We start from the raw sequence: 15,846 nt of genomic DNA on the forward strand, positions 1-15,846 counted from the left end.
GGCACAATTACGTACCTAGACTCCGAGCAGCAGGGCAGTTGAGCTGTGCCATGAATGGCGAGCCAGCAGGGAGTGGCCTTATCGAGGGCTCCTTCTTGTTCAAATACCCTGCTGCTGGCGTGATTGATGGCCCCCGAGGCCAACCGGCTACTGCCCACCCCGCACCCACTTCCTGACCCAGAGCACGTGTGTTTGAATCATCTAATCAGGGCGGCGGTAGCATGCCCTACGCAAGGAACCGTGGGGACGCATTGGCTAGGCTGAGCCCGCCAACAGGGCTCTGTCAGAACCATTCTCCTGAGCCAAACGGGCTGGGCTGGCCAGGGTCAAGCGGGAAAGGGAGCTGATAGAGCAGTTCCTTGGAGTCAAGTGCTAGGGGGCGCTGTGCTGCAGGGAGCAGGGTGCAGGCACTTCCCCTTCACACTCAGTACAGACCCCAATGCCCACATGATGATAAGGGGCGCTCTCCTGAGGCAGACAGTGCTGACTCCAATGGGGCACTAGGGGGCGCTGTGCTGCAGGGAGCGGGATGGAGGGCTCAGTAGGGGGCGCTCTCCCCTGGCAGTCAGAGCAGACCTCAGCGTGGTGATAAGGGTTGTGTGATGCAGAGTGCCAGATGGGGGGCTCAGTAGGGGGCGCTCTCCCCTGGCAGTCAATGCTGACCTCCGTGCTGCGCTACAGGGTGCTACGAGCGATTCATAGTCTGTCCCCCCGGCCCTTCCAGTACAGAATTGTTCCCTACAATCAGCTTTCCAAGGCTTTGCTCAATTTTAAATTTTAAATGGCACCGGGTCCCAGCCCTGGTCTTGGGAGGCGATTCCCGACTCTGATGCATCGCACAAGGGGTTTTCCCGATACTCAGTCCAAATCCCCCATCCCGGAATTTGATGCTGATCGCTACCTGTGCCGGGATGCACCTGGGCCTTCGTCGCCCCCTGCTGGAAAAGCCCCGGTCCTACTACACCCTACCCCACACAAGCAGCGGCAGAGGAAGGTCCTCTAGGTCTGCCTAGAGAGGCTGCACGGATGCAGCCAGTCAGAGCCCAGCAGGCTCAGATAAAAGGTACTTCAGGGGCTTAGCAGGTCCTGACCTGGCCCCAGAGCTGGGCCTGATGAGGGCAGACTGTTTTACTACCCTGGAAGGGATTCATTTTGACTGTGACAGTCAGAGGGCTGAGCCTCTGAAGACCTGCCAAGTGAGGTTGGCAACACACCGACGTGGTGCCAGGAATGGGAAAGGCCTACAGTACCACACGTGGCAGCAGGAGGTGCTCCAGAGGCGACTGCCCCGGTTACACTACCCTAAAGAACTCCTGTGTCTGGATTTCACTACCCTTGAGAGCTGTAGATGGTTTCGTTTCCCCTCTCGCTATTTCTACGGTCTAGGGGTTTAATAGCTAAGCAAGCCCCTAGCTTGAAGCTCAGAGAGAGGAGACACGCTAAACAAGAGCCCTGACTGGCTTCCTTCGGAGCAGTTCCAGAGCATCAGTCCTGTGAGTCCAGGACAGACCCCCATGGCTGGCCCGGGGCAGCTGACTTGGGCTCACAGCGCTCAGGCTGAGGTGCTATTAAATTGCAATGTAGATGTCCTGGCTCAGGCTGGAGCCCAAGCCCAGATATCTACAGGGCAATTTTATAGCCCTGCGGCCTAAGCCCAAGTCAGCTGACCCAGGCCAGCCGTGGGGGTTTTATTGCAGCGAAGACATACCCACCCACCGAGTCCACAAGCCCCACAAACCAGGCTTACAAGGCAGTGTAGACATATCCTTGTAGTGCACTGGCTCCCAGAGAGGATAAGACCCTATTGCTGCTACCAGCTGACGGACTCATAGACTCATAGACTTTAAGGTCAGAAGGGACCATTATGATCATCTGGTCAGACCTCCTGCATGATGCAGGCCACAAAACCGTCCCTACCCTTACCCTGACTCTGCTGCTGAAGTCCCCAAATCATGTGGTTTAGAGACTTCAATTAGCAGAGAATCCTCCAGCTAGCGACCCCCGCCCCATGCTGCGGAGGAAGGCGAAAAACCTCCAGGGCCTCTGCCAATCTACCCTGGAGGAAAATTCCTTCCCGACCCCAAATATGGCGATCAGTAAAACCCCGAGCACGTAGGCAAGATTCTCCAGCCTGACCCTCATTAGCCATTATACTATTTACCAGCGATGGCACGCTGTTCCTTTGACTAAAATCATGTTATCCCATTAAACCATTCCCTCCATAAACGTATCTAGCTTAATCTTTAAACCAGACAGGTCCTTCGCCCCCACCGTTTCCCTCGGAAGGCTGTTCCAATATTTCACCCCTCTGACGGTCAGAAACCTTCGTCTAATTTCAAGCCTAAACTTCCCCACGGCCAGTTTATATCCATTCGTTCTCGTGTCCACATTAGTACTGAGCTGGAATAATTCCTCTCCCTCCCTGGTATTTATCCCTCTGATATATTTAAAGAGAGCAATCATATCCCCCCTCAGCCTTCGTTTGGTCAGACTAAACAACCCGAGCTCCTCTAGTCTCCTTTCATACAACAGGTTTTCCATTCCTCTGATCATCCTAGTGGCCCTTCTCTGTACCCGTTCCAGTTTGAGTTCATCTTTTTTAAACATGGGAGACCAGAACTGCACACAGTACTCCAAATGAGGTCTCACCAGTGCCTTGTACAACGGAAGCAGCACCTCCTTATCGCTACTAGATATACCTCACCTAATGCATCCTGAAGCTACTCCTGAAGATCAAACAGCTAGAATAGCGGACAGTGCCATGAACTTCCAAATTGTGCCAGGGTAGGACTACAGGGGACATGTCAGCCAGTTGTGATGTATCATGATGGCAGCTCTGGAAACTAGCCAGTCTCTCCTGGCTTGGGATTCAGAGGGAGGGCCAGGGCCCTGGCTCTGGGCCTCTCTCCCCCAAGATGGACTTTACTGACTGTTCTTGCTTTCTGTGCTAACAAGCTCTGTTCTACACTGTGGTCCTGTCGACTATAAACCTTCTGTTTTACATGCTGGCTGAGAGTCCCGGCTGATTGCGGAGTTGGGGTGCAGGGCCCCTTTGGCTTCCCCCGGGGTCCCATCCAGGTGGACTTGCTGCGGGATGTGCACAGTGAGACCAGAAGTGCCGAATGCTCCAGGTCAGACCCTTGAAGGCTGAAGCAGTGTAGGCTTCTTGCCCTGGTGACAATGGACTGTCTCTGTCACCCTCCCACCCCCGCTGCCCACCACCTTCCTTTGTCTCTTTCCCCGGCAAATAGGTGACCTGGCCTGCACCTCTCCATTCTCCAACACCTCCGGCTGTCACACCTGCCTTCTGGGCATCTCTGCAACAATTACACACCTGTGTCCCACCACTGAGATACTTAAGTAATACATAAGGGAAACTGAGGTACACACAGTATTCACGCAAAACAGTAAGACTCGTATACAACATAACAAGGGAAAAACTCTACTTCGTCACAGGGTCTTATTGCAGTGTAGACGTATCTGGTGTTTCCTAGTCTGCACTTGAGCATCCACACTGCATTGTAAACCTGGGTTTAGGGTTTGTAATGTAGGCTACATTTCATCCATTTCAAGAAGTAGGGGCCAGTGTTGCAGAACCATTAGACATTTGTGGCAGCAAAGATGTATCGTTTAGTAGTTCTCTGAACCTCAGCCCTTCCCCTAGCCAAGCAGAAATGTTCCCTATAGGTCTTATCACCATTAGCATCAGTCGGGTCGCTCTGGATTTACATCGGGATCACTGACTCCATTGACATCAGTGGGGTCACTCTGGATTTATGCCACGGTCACTGAGATCGGAATGTGGCTCCGGATTTGCAGCAGGCAGCGCCTCACATAGGCATGTGGTATCTGGCCTACCACTCCCATGAAGCTCTGCAGCACCCGAGTCAGAGGCGGTTTAATGTCGAACTGGCTCAAAGCGAACCAGTTTGCCGTTTCAGAATGGAAATGTTTTCAGAATTTTTCATTCTGTGAATAAAATGCAGAACTTTGACTTTTATCCCGAATCCGTATGATAAAACGAATGTCAAAATGATCAGAATCTCTCATGGCATAGAATGTATTATTTTCAACCATATCGATCGCCCATATCACCATAACTTATGAGCACTTAACTATATATTTTAAATAGAACTAAAAATATTAACATGGCAGCTTTACATCCAACACAAACTCAGGTAACATCTTGATGCTGACACCTCACGGATCTAACTCTCTACCCCAGACCAGTCTCCTTCTGTACAAGCTAAAGTCTTGGCCTGTCTCTCTGACATCCCCTCGGGGATGTTTATCCATCAGCTTAAGCACAGCATGGTTAAACCAGAGCTCTTAATCTTTCTCCCCCAGGCCCTCCCCACTAGGGCCTACCTCCTATCTCAATCACGGTGGACAACACCATCCTACTGGACTCAGCCTGGATGTGAGGACCTAGCATAGGCACCAACTCCGTGGGTGCTCTGGGGCTGGAGCACCCACAGGGAAAAAATGGTGGGTGCTGAGCACCCACCGGCAGCTCCCCAATGTGCCAGGGGGTGCTCGACCCCAGGCCCTGCCTCCACTCCCCCTTCCCCCCAGTGCCTCCTGTGTTCTGGCAGACCCTGCCAATCAGTACCTCCACCTCCCTCCCCATGCCTCCCACTCGTCGCGATCTGCTGTTTCGCGGCATGCAGGAGGCTCTGGGGCAGACCAGGAAGGAGTGAGGATGCGGTGCGCTCGGGGGAGAAGGCAGAACGGGGCAGGAAGAGGCGGGGTGGGGCACTGGAGGGAAGGGGTGGAGTGGGGGCAGGGCCTGGGGTCAAGCACTCCCCGGCACATTGGAAAGTCCAAACCACTGAGCTATCCCTCCCCCCTTTGCCATCATGTCACAGGTCAGCTGCTTGTCCTCCCTTTCAAGGCCCTTCATGGCTAATCCTCACCCGACCTATCATCCTCCTTTCACTATAAAGGTCAGCTCAGGATGGAACCTGAGACCTAACCCTTCCCCCCCCGGAATTAGGCACCTAAGTACCTTTTGAGGATCTGGGCTTAAGGGCTTTGCTGAATCAGGACCAAACTGCACACAAAATAAATCATCCCCTTGGGTCTTTCTGCGTTTTAGTTTTTTAGATGCAAAATTATTCTGGTCTTACATGGGATTAAAAAAAAATCAGTTTGTTGTAAGGAAGTATATACAGTTTCTTTAAAGGAATACAGACAGGATGGGGGTCACAGTCTAAAACCCGGTTTCCCATAATCAAAATAGAAACATAGATCACATGGCTCTTGATTTGGCTGGCAAAGCATGGTTGAACCAGCACCATATTCCAGTGTGTTACAGGCCTGCTCCAAAGTCCGGCGATGTTCAAATGTCCATGCCTTTGGATCAGGCCCTATAAACACCACCCCGTAGTACAGAGCCAGTCCACCACAGGCAAAGGATCTTGGCATATTCTGCTGCAGGAAACCACAATGGTCGATGGGATTCCCTATTCCATCCCTTGAGAGGGTGCTACATACTTTCCACTGCCCTGCTGATCAGCTTTGGCCAGCCATAGCTCCACCTTGTCCTTGAGTAGCTGCAGCAGGGAGTCATTCTTACCTCTCCACCTGCTACTGTGGAAAAGCGGAATACCCTGTATTTCGTTGCATCATCCATTTACAAGTCCCCTTTACTGTAGTATCCGAGCCCCTCACAATTCTCCATGCATTTGTTCCCATATCCCCCCCCCCCAGTGAGGCAGAGCAGAGCTATTCTCTCCATTGTACAGATGGGGAAACTGAGGCACAGAACAGCTAAGTGACTGTCCCAAGGTCACACAACAAGGCTGTGGCAGAGCAGGGAATTGAACCCGAGTCTTTCAAGTTAGCACCTTAACAACTGGGTCACCCTTTTTTATAATAGCTTTTAACGCTAATGCCCAGCTGAAGAGAGATTTTTCTCAATGTGTGAATTAAATATTTCAAGTTCTGCAGCACAGGGACCACCTTTTTATTCTATTTGTACAGCGCCTGGTACAGCACGATTAGGGCTTCTAGGTGCTACAGCAATCCCTATAAATAATAATAATAATTAAATATATCAGTATTTAAAAAAGAAAACTGGGAAATCCAATTCTGTCATATGCAACCATAAAACTCCTCCCATAGGTAATAAGTGGGGTTTGACCCACAAACCTCCCATTTCCCAGCATGCACTTCTACCACTGAAGCTATGGAAGTAATTATTCCTAGAGTTTTCTTTTCAACGTAAGATGTTGTCCAGACATTCTCCTCAACTGGTCAGTGTAATCCATTGTTTCCCAACCTTGACTAGCACGTGTTGGGTCACCAGTGAGGACTGAACCCAGTACTGCTGGATCTCAAAACCTGAGTCTATACTGCCTGAGGCAAAAGACCGGCTCCAGTAACTTAACGGCAGTAGCAGATTCAGACATGTATACATATACTCCAACCACTAGAGGGGGACAATGAGCCAATGATTTAGTGTGAGGTAGACTCAGCGGTAGCATTCCAGATGCAAACTCTGCTGCGGAAGATTTAGTATATTTAATACGTTTCATGGAAACACCTTAGGTTTCTTTTGTACAACCTGGAGCCAGTTTTGACCTGGCACTGAGATTGCCCCTTTAAAAGCTTCCTCTAAACTTTTCAGTGCCTGCTCTTGTGTTACATTATCCCAGTCCCCGGGCAGATCGGCTGGTTTAGTACCGTACTCTCTAGCAAACTGTTGGTTGAACGCCTTGAAAACAAACTTCCAATAGTTGGAAGTTTTGTAGCCGGAATCTGCTGGAGCACGACAGGGCAAGACACTGTTATCTTCACAAAAACAATGCGGTAACCTATGTGGATGTGGGAATCCCTGATAAGCCACCCAGAATAGCACGGAGAATAGTCAAGTTTTGGGCCATGTGCCAAACAGGGTAAAAAGACTCTCTTAGGTTTCATTAGCCCTTGAGGCCGGTGGACTGAGGCAAAATGAATTTTGTGATCGGTGCCTTCCGCTTCACAGGGGACCTTACAGAATGGACAGCACTTCCCACAGCCAAACACGTGCTTAAAGATCTCCTCCTGGGGCTTCAGAGACAGGATGGAGAACTTAGACTCAACATCCAAGTCTTTAAACTGGGATAAGATTGCTTGCTCAAGTGCAGGCAGAAAGTCTTGAACAGCAATGGGAAACTGGTTTGGAGTTGTTGTATTAATAAGCTGGATTCTGGCTAACCTGTCCCTGGATATTACAAGATCCCTTTGCAAATATTTGAAAAAACTGCCTAAAAAGTCAGTCTGAGTCTTGGAGTTCTCCAGAGCATCCCTGATTTTCTTTATTACTGTGGACAGAAGCTCTCTCTCCAAATCTTCCACGCCCCTAGTCTCTTTGTAGTGATCTAACAGGTGTGTCCATATCCACGTTTTGGCAAACTCTTCGTAGTTATTAATATATTTCACATAGCCATCAAAGTTCATCTCCTCCAAGAGTCTACTCAGCATCCAAAATTGGAAGAAGCTCCGATTGCCATATCCAATCCCCTGTGCACTCTTGCGAAAATTATCCACTATTTTTATACCAAGCATCCTATTAACATAATCCACCAGGGCAGGCCTCAGACACGCCTCACAGAATATCCTGATCCCCTTTGGAAAGGTGGAAAGGTTTCTTTTCCTGCAGTGTCCCAACAGACCGTCCGCTTTCCCTTTCATTGTTTTCATGTTCACGGCTTGGATCTGATGGTTCAATCTCTCAGGGCTGCTTTGGTGGTCAAGTGCTTCTTCACACTTTCTGAGCCAATACCGTCCAAGTTCTTTCGTCAGGCCATTGGTGCTCCTGATGAAATCTTCCCTGTACTGCCCTGTCAGAAGCACATTTGCAGCTCCGCTTCCAATGTAGTTTTGCAAAGAATCCAAGACCCTCCGTTCTTCTTGCTGCAGTTTCTGCCAAGTTTCACGGTTTAACCTGCTTAAAGCCACATGGTCTACTTCAGCTTGAGGTTGATTCTGGATAAAAGTTTCTTGCTCAGACACCCAGAGATGCATCTCCTTGCGGAAATCCCATTCCCATTCAGAATACTTTGTAAACAGCTGGTTATACGAGTGAGCCACAAAGCTATTTCTCAAACTGAAGGTAGAATTTGAATGTTTTATAGCATTCCACAAGCTCCTTACCCATTCACTAAACTGGGGGATGTCCTTAAGGGGTCTATTAGATGAGTATCGTCTCATGAATTCAATCAGGTATTTCTTTAGCTCAAACACACTCTCACTGTATTCCATGTTCACTGGAGCCATGGGAGGGACTCCATGCCACAAGCCAGGGATGTACCAATTGTATTTCTCTGCATCATTATGTATAATACCAGGAAATTTCGTTTTCCTGATTCCTTTTTCTGTACAAGCTGCGGCAATGGTCATTTCATCCAGCGGCTCCAGGAGCTGATACCCATCTCCCGTGTTTTGTTCATGTGCGGACACATCACTGACGTTCTGATGCACAAATTGGCAGTTTGGATGTTGCCTGATTTTCTTCATTTTCAGAAGTGTATCTAGCGTAATTTGCAGAACACCCTTCATTTCGGTGGCGTTCTCCATGGCCATGTTAACAATGGTTATGTCACTCAGTCCAATCACCAGTGTGGCCAGCTCATTGTCATGTTGATAACTGTCCTCCAACTTGGCCAGTTCGGGGGCTTTCAAGCCTTCTGTGTCTATCACCAGGATGACATCACAGCCCAGCTCCTGCCGAAAGTTCTCTGCCACTTTAATGACTGACATGAAGGCTCCTCGTGTACATCGGCCACTGCTCACTGCAAACTGCAGGCCGAACATGGTGTTGAGGAGGGTGGATTTCCCAGTGCTCTGCCCTCCCAGCACCGTTAGAACCAGCATTCTGGACCTTCCCCCCAGCTTGGCATGGAGCTGGGTCAGAACATCTGTCACCCAGTGCAGTGGGATGTTGGATACATCTCCGTCGATTAGTTCTAGAGGAAACCCTTCCAGCATCAGGTCAGCTGCTATGCCTGGGAGATGGATGAGTTGCCTTTGGGTTTTTAGCTTTTTTCCTTCCTTCACCATTGCACATTCAGCTTCATAAAACTGCCCCAACCCACGCATGAAATGCTCAACCCCTAAGGAACTGGAGGAAATTGGTTCATGCAGTTTTGCTCTATGTTGGGGATCATCTCCTCTAACATGACATTTCTCCTTATAGTCAGCCTGCAGGCTGGAGAGATTGCCCTGAGCAATATGACCCAGATGGTATTTCATCCACTTTAGGAAGTAGTGTGTTTCCACTTGAGAGAGTTTTCCTAGCCCAGTAATAAACTTGACCATCCCATCAGTAAGCTCACATTTATCCGGCCGGGTATATAAGTCCAACCATTCCTCTCTTTGCTGAGATGCATGGAGCCCAGAGGCTGCGTCCCCTTGCTGTTGCATTCGGAACAGCTCTTTCTCCGCCTTGGCCAACTTTTTGCACAGACTCCCTGGGAGTCTCAACATTTCCCTCTTGTACTTTGCCACGTCCTTTATTTCCGCTGTGATTCCTGCCACCCGTTTGCTCGCACTTTGGCATTCCTCAGAGTCCTCGTCCACCCAGATACCTAATTCTCGTGCTGTCGCAGCCGTGTCTGCCACGGAGGCTCTCTTGAGAGAGGACTCCATGAGGCTTCCAATGGTGAGCTGCAGCTTCTCCACAAACTGAGCATGATTTAGGGTGTTCTCTCTCATCAGCACACTTAGTTCGTCTAGTTTCAGCACCGACTCTAATTTATACAGGAATTGCAGGGTCTCCTCGGGTTTCTCAATCTTGCAGTTAAAGATGAAGTAGTATTTAGTGGCTGATCCCTGCAGAGATGATAAGAGCGTGTATTGTCTCTCGTTGATACTCTCAGTAACAATGAACACTGCTGAGGAGACCTCTGTTAAAAAGCTGAACTGCAGCCAGTGGGACTCAATGTCTCCACGCAGGTTTGTAACCGCAACGGGTTCTGGGAAAAGGTCTGAATTTTCCTTCCCAGCAGGGAAATACCAGGAAATCTCGACCAGCCCATCTGCGATTTCCCGAGGGATGTTCCCAGACTCCATGTCCCGATGGATGAAGAAATCGTGGTGCTGCTCGGAGGGGCTGAGAACCTCATTGAGGAGTTTGGACTTGGAGAAGCTGCAGCTCCCCAACCGCACAAAGGAAATGGTTGGCATTGCTGTGAGCACCAGGCTCTCCTCTCTGAACCCTCTGCTCTCTGCCAGGGAGTGCGGCCTCCACTTCCTCACAATGTCCCTCATGGCCCACAGCATTAGGGTGCACTTGGGGGTGTCGAGGGCAGGTAGCAGCAGAGGGAGGGCAAACTGGCACATGGACATTTTGGACAGGATCTCCTGCTGTAGGAAACTGTCTGAGCAAAGCAAAACAGCACAGAGAACATCGAGGGAGTGCAGAGAATTGCTACTGTCCATGTTACTCAGAGAAAGATTATTGTAATCAACATGTGCTTTCTGCACCTCATTGGACTCTTGATCATCAGATGCCCCATGCACAGGCCTTGTGCTTCTGGCCGTCCCATTCAGAGCCATGACTTTCCTCAGGAAATGCCATGGTAAATCCCCTAAGGTGATAAGAGCCCAGTTCTTTATGCTCTCTGGGTTGATCTCTTGGAGATCCCTCAGTCTGAGCTGCCTGCTTCTGTATTGCTCCAAGTTCAACTTCTCCAGAACTCCCTGTGTGGCTCGTCTTCTCTCTGCAGAAAAAAATAAGAACATGACATTTACCCATGTCCAGCCTCCTCCAACTTTTACTGTGCCCATTTCCAGATGTCCAGCCCCACAAGTTTAATTCTGACCCCCTACACCTTCACACCACCCATCCCCAACCTTAACTCTGCTTCTTTACCTATGTACACCCTCCTCTAACCTTAACTCTGGCCCCTTACACCTTCGCACCACCCATCCCCAACCTTAACTCTGCCTCTTTACCTATGTACGCCCTCCTCTAACCTTAACTCTGGCCCCTTACACCTTCACACCACCCATCCCCAACCTTAACTCTGCCTCTTTACCCATGTCCATCCGCCTCTAGCCTTAACTCTGCCCTGTTACCCTTGTCTATCATCCCCCATATTAAGTGTTCCCATTTTCACAACGCCTCATCTTGCTTTCAGCTACAAGTCACAGGCTCTTCTTCCCTGCCACCCGTGACATAATGCCTTAAACATTGCAGTCACCCCATACTCTCTGGCTGACTGCCAGGAGCTGGGATTGGACAACAGGGGATGGATCACTCAATGATTGCCCCATTCTGTTCATTCCCTCTGCAGCATCTGGTATTGGCCAGTGTTGGAAGACAGGATACTGGGCTAGATGGACCATTGGCCTGACCCAGTATGGCCATTCTTATGGTATAAGCTGGATCCCAGACTGCCCCCCTCACTCCCATGTTAGGACCAGAGGCCATACCCTCTGTCTTATACTTCTCCATATAAGGATATGCGTCTCTCCCACCCCCTCCTGATCACCACCTTACTATTGGCTAGATAGCCCACTCTACCTCAATTTACCCTCCCACAACTGGTCAGAGTCCCCACCTCCATGCACAGACCAGATGGATGCTCTTCCCATCTCGTTCATGATATGTAGGCACTGAGACGCTCTCGCTACCAGCCCCATACACCCCCATGCACCCCGGATCCCTCAGCACCTGCCATACGCAGGTGGGGTGAGTGCAGGTTACTTCATTGTACAGCTAAATCTCTGGCTATTGCAATTCATGTGTACATCACAGGAGTCTTGAATGTCCTTCAAGTGGCAGCTAATGGGGCTATCCCCTGGGAGTGGAGTATGGAGGACGCAGTTACATTGCTTTCCTGGACTGCATCCCTTGCAGAGACGAGTTTGTAAATGCAAATACCTTGGGAAATGTCTCTCTCCTCTGGTTCTGGGTGTCTCTGAGTCTCTGATTCCTGCTCTGGGTTAAAATCACCTTTCTCCCCCAGCTCTGGGGCTTGTGGCGTGTCCGAGTTCTGCTTCCGTCTTAAAAGATCTAGCAAGGAAAACAAGAGGAAGCACAAATGAATGGCTCTCAGTCACTGACCCCCTCCAGCTCGGGCATCTCGAACTCCTGCCTCAGTGAGCAAACAGGAACAATCTGCAAACAAGGAGAGATTGGTTTAAAGTGCTCAGTCTGGGGCAGTCGGAAATGAGCTGGTTGTGGGTCTCTCTATATAAACCTTTGGGGGGGTGTTTCTTAGCATAAATGGGGCATTTGTGGGGTTGTTTTTTTTAAAAAAAAAGAATACAGCACACAGTACAATATTTTTTAAAATTTGATCTTAGAAATGGAGATTTTGGGTATCTCTGTGGGCATGGTCAGAGTCTGTGCATGTGTGTATGTGGAGTCAGTGTGTACGAATGCAGTCAGTGTATGGGTGTAAAGTGAGAGTCTGTGTGTGTGTGTGTGTGTGTGTGTTTTTGTGCGTGTGCAGGCAATGTGTGTACATGCAATCAGTGTATGTATGGTCAGTGTGTGTGTGCAGTCGTGTGTATGTGCAATATGTGTACATGGGATCAGTGCACACTTGTGTGTGTACATTGCAATCAGTGTGTGTACATTCAATCATGTGCGGATGTGTTCAATCAGTGTGTGTGTATGTGCGTGTGCACGTGCAGTCAATGTGTGAATGCAGTCAGTATATCTGCAGTGAATGTGCGGGTTAGTGTGTGTGGTCTGTGTGGGTGTGCCTACTCAGTGTGGGTGTACATAGTCGGTGTAGTTGTACATAGTTCAGGTAACTAGGCATGCACGTGTGTGTGTGTGTGTGTGTGAAAAACATATTAAAAGGAAACCACCACCTGTGAAATCTAGTCAGTTTCAGAAAATGAGTGAGTAATGGTTTCAGACTCTGTCTCAGCATTGTGCTAGGTGCTTTTCAGACAAACTCCCTACCTCTGCCTCCCCCCACCTCCTACCTGAGATCAAGATTCCCTCACTCACCCCCCTCCTGCTGCCGCCCCCCATTCCTCCCCGATGAGTACAGGGCACCTCACTGCCTCTGGGCTGTTGGCCCTTCATTTTCAGTTTGTACCAATTTTCACACTTAAAAAAAAAAAAAAACAGATGAAATTCCCAGGAAATTTAAAACAAAATAAAAGCAAGAAAATGAGGGGCCTCGGCAATATTATATGTGCCGGTTTTGGGGGTGCCTGCAAATGAACTCCGTGTGCAAAACGTAGCAGTGGGATGGCTAACTGCCTGATCTGTGGGTGCAATATTTTTGATCCTGGTGAAATATGTCAAGGCTGAGGCCTAACTGACAATTTTGTCTTAGAGAAACAAGGCGGGTGAGGTCATACCTTTTATTGAACTCACTTCTGTTGGTGAGAGAGACAAGCTTTCATGCCACACAGAGCTCTTCTTCGGGTATGACCTCCTCACCCGCCTTGTCTCTCTAATATCCTGAGACCACCATGGCTACAACTACACTGCACGCAGTTTAGGCTGACACGTTTCACATTCTGGACTCTGGAGTGGTGCTGCCAGTTGGTCGATCCCAACAGAAGCGTCTTTCGGTGCCTTACCACAAAGGGCACATAGTCCACCCTCATGTGACATGCCCAGGTTGTCAGCTGTCTGCAGAGCTCAGTTATTGCTGGGAGCTAAGGCCAAAGAACTGAAGGGATCAGTGCTCCTGGCCTTTCACGTGCTTCCAGCTAGGGACGGTTTCTAGTTGGGCTCAGGCACCTAGGTAACAGGCAGCAGCAGCTGATCACAGAAAGGGAAGAATCACCCAGAGAGAGAACAGATTTGTTAGTCCACCGAGTCTCTCCCCACCTCAGTCACTTGCAGGAGGGGCAGGTCGGAATCGCTCTCTCTGGCTTATGCCTTACCAGCTGAAATAGCCTCGGTGAGTCTCTCTGCTAGTGCTCTGTGCTTGATTTCTCTCAGCACCTGCACAGCCACCTCCACCCCGTAGCGCTCCCCGTAGTGCCTGATCAGCAGGTCAGTAACATCCACCGGATCCCCTTTCTCCAGCCGGCCCCAGGGAATGGCTTGGTATCCCTTCTCCAGCTGAATCCTTTTCAACTTGTGCTTGAATCTCTTGAGATCATCCTCCCCCAGGTCATCCAGGGTCTCTAGCAGCAAGGAGTTGCTGCTGCCTGTCTTCTCCATACCACCCCCTCAGCCAGGACCCAAAGCAAACTGCTGGGCCATCACCGAGAAAGAGAGAACCAGGAAGCAGCTAGACCAAAATTGAAACTAAAACCCTGCTGAGTTCAGCAGAGCCCTCCCATTGCACTTCCTGTGACAGCTCCCCAAAGGACACTATACAGGGCTAAGCATGTCACTTACCATTCCAACTGCAAATCCTCCAGGCACCCACTAAATAGGTCTGCCCGTCTGATTTTAAGGAAGGAATGCAAGCTGTGAAATCAAACACACCCCAAAAGTGACTATTCCCAGGCAAGGCCTAGGTGTTCTGTTCTATATCTGGGACTTGGGAGGCCTGGTTCAATGGCCTGTGTGACCTTGGCCAAGTCACTTACTTAGGCCCATGAGAGTTCGGCACCTGCATTCCGACTCCTAGATTCCAAGGCCAGAAAGGACCATTCTGAGCATGATCTCCTGTGATCTGACCTCTGTGTCACACGAGCCAGGGAATTTCCCCAAATAACTCCGAGATGTTTTTAGAAAAACATCCCATCTTGATTTGGACATTGGCAGTGATGGAGCATCCACCACGACCCTTGGTAAATTCTTCCAGTGGTTAACTCCCCCCACTATTAAAAATGTTCAACTTATTTCTAGTCTGAATTGGTCTAGCTTCAACTTCCAGCCGTTGGATCATGTCAGACCTTTGTCTACCAGACTGAAGAGCCCATTACTAAATATTTGTTTTCCTTGAAGACACTTATAAGCTGTAATCAAGTTACCGCTTAATTTCTTTGTTAAACTAAGGCTGTGTCTACACTACGGACCTTACGGTGGCACAGCTGTACCACTGCTGTAAAGTCTCCCATGTAGCCGCTCTGTGTCGACAGAAGAGAGCTCTCCTGCTGGCAACTCCGAACGAGTGGCGGTAGCTATGTCGGTGGGAGAGCATCTCCCACCGACATCGCGCTGTTCACACCAGCGCTTTTGTCGGTGAAACTTTTGTTGGTCGGAGTGTGTTTTTTTACCACACCACTGACCGACAAAAGTTTTACCAACAAAAGTTCTAGTGCAGACAAAGCCTTGATAGATTGAGCTCTTTGAATCTGTCACTATAAGGCAGGTTTTCCAATACTTTAATCATTCTCGTGGCTCTTCTCTGAACCCTCTCCACGTTATCAACATCCTTCTTGAATTGTGGGCAGCAGAACTGGACATGGGATTCCAGCAGCGGTAGCACCAGTGCCAAACACAGAGGATCTCCTGTTGTAGGAAGCTGTTTGAGCAAAGCAGAACGGCACAGAGAACATTGAGGGGGTGCAGAGAAACTCTGGCTTCTGTGTCTCTATGCCAAGATATCCTGTGTTAGTCACTAATTCCTGTATCATCTGAAGCCCAGATCAAATGGCTAGTACTTCTGGCCCCCACATTCAAAGCCCCCCATGGCTTTTCTCAGGAATTGCCAAGGAAGAGTGCCTAGCGTCCGAATGGGCCAGTCCTTTGCACTTTCTGGGTGAATTTCCAGGCCATCGCTCTGCCTGAGCAGTTTGCTTCTGTGAAACTCTTAGCTCTGACAGGACTTTCTGAAATTGTCTTCTCACCTCTGTAGAAAGATGTGAAAATGGGCCCAAGTTTTCAGAGCTGAAGAAATTCTGTTTGAGGCACAAAACTTATTGATTTTATTTTTCTTTGAGGGTAAATATGTATGTTGATGTTGGGTCAATAATGTGGCGGAG

At 49.4% G+C, this 15,846-nt stretch overlaps 1 protein-coding gene across 2 annotated transcripts; it reads right to left on the minus strand.

Annotated features, from left to right (window-relative positions):
• Window positions 1-4,935: 4,935 nt before the first annotated feature.
• On the minus strand, window positions 4,936-15,492 carry LOC135979234 (up-regulator of cell proliferation-like). 2 transcript variants are annotated; one of them, XM_065579729.1, is made up of 3 exons: window positions 13,849-15,492; window positions 11,873-12,004; window positions 4,936-10,706 (listed from the first exon to the last, which is right to left on the minus strand). In XM_065579729.1, the coding sequence occupies exons 1-3, from the start codon at window positions 14,129-14,131 to the stop codon at window positions 6,646-6,648; spliced, it is 4,476 nt and encodes a 1,491-aa protein (XP_065435801.1). In that variant the 5' UTR covers window positions 14,132-15,492; the 3' UTR covers window positions 4,936-6,645. The 2 variants fall into 2 exon arrangements, with proteins under 2 accessions (XP_065435801.1, XP_065435802.1); XM_065579730.1 differs by having other exon boundaries at window positions 13,540-13,988.
• Between the last annotated feature and the right edge of the window lie 354 nt (window positions 15,493-15,846).

The sequence above is a fragment of the Chrysemys picta genome, unplaced genomic scaffold (assembly GCF_011386835.1).
Source record: "Chrysemys picta bellii isolate R12L10 unplaced genomic scaffold, ASM1138683v2 scaf730, whole genome shotgun sequence".
Classification (NCBI taxonomy): Eukaryota; Metazoa; Chordata; order Testudines; family Emydidae; genus Chrysemys; species Chrysemys picta.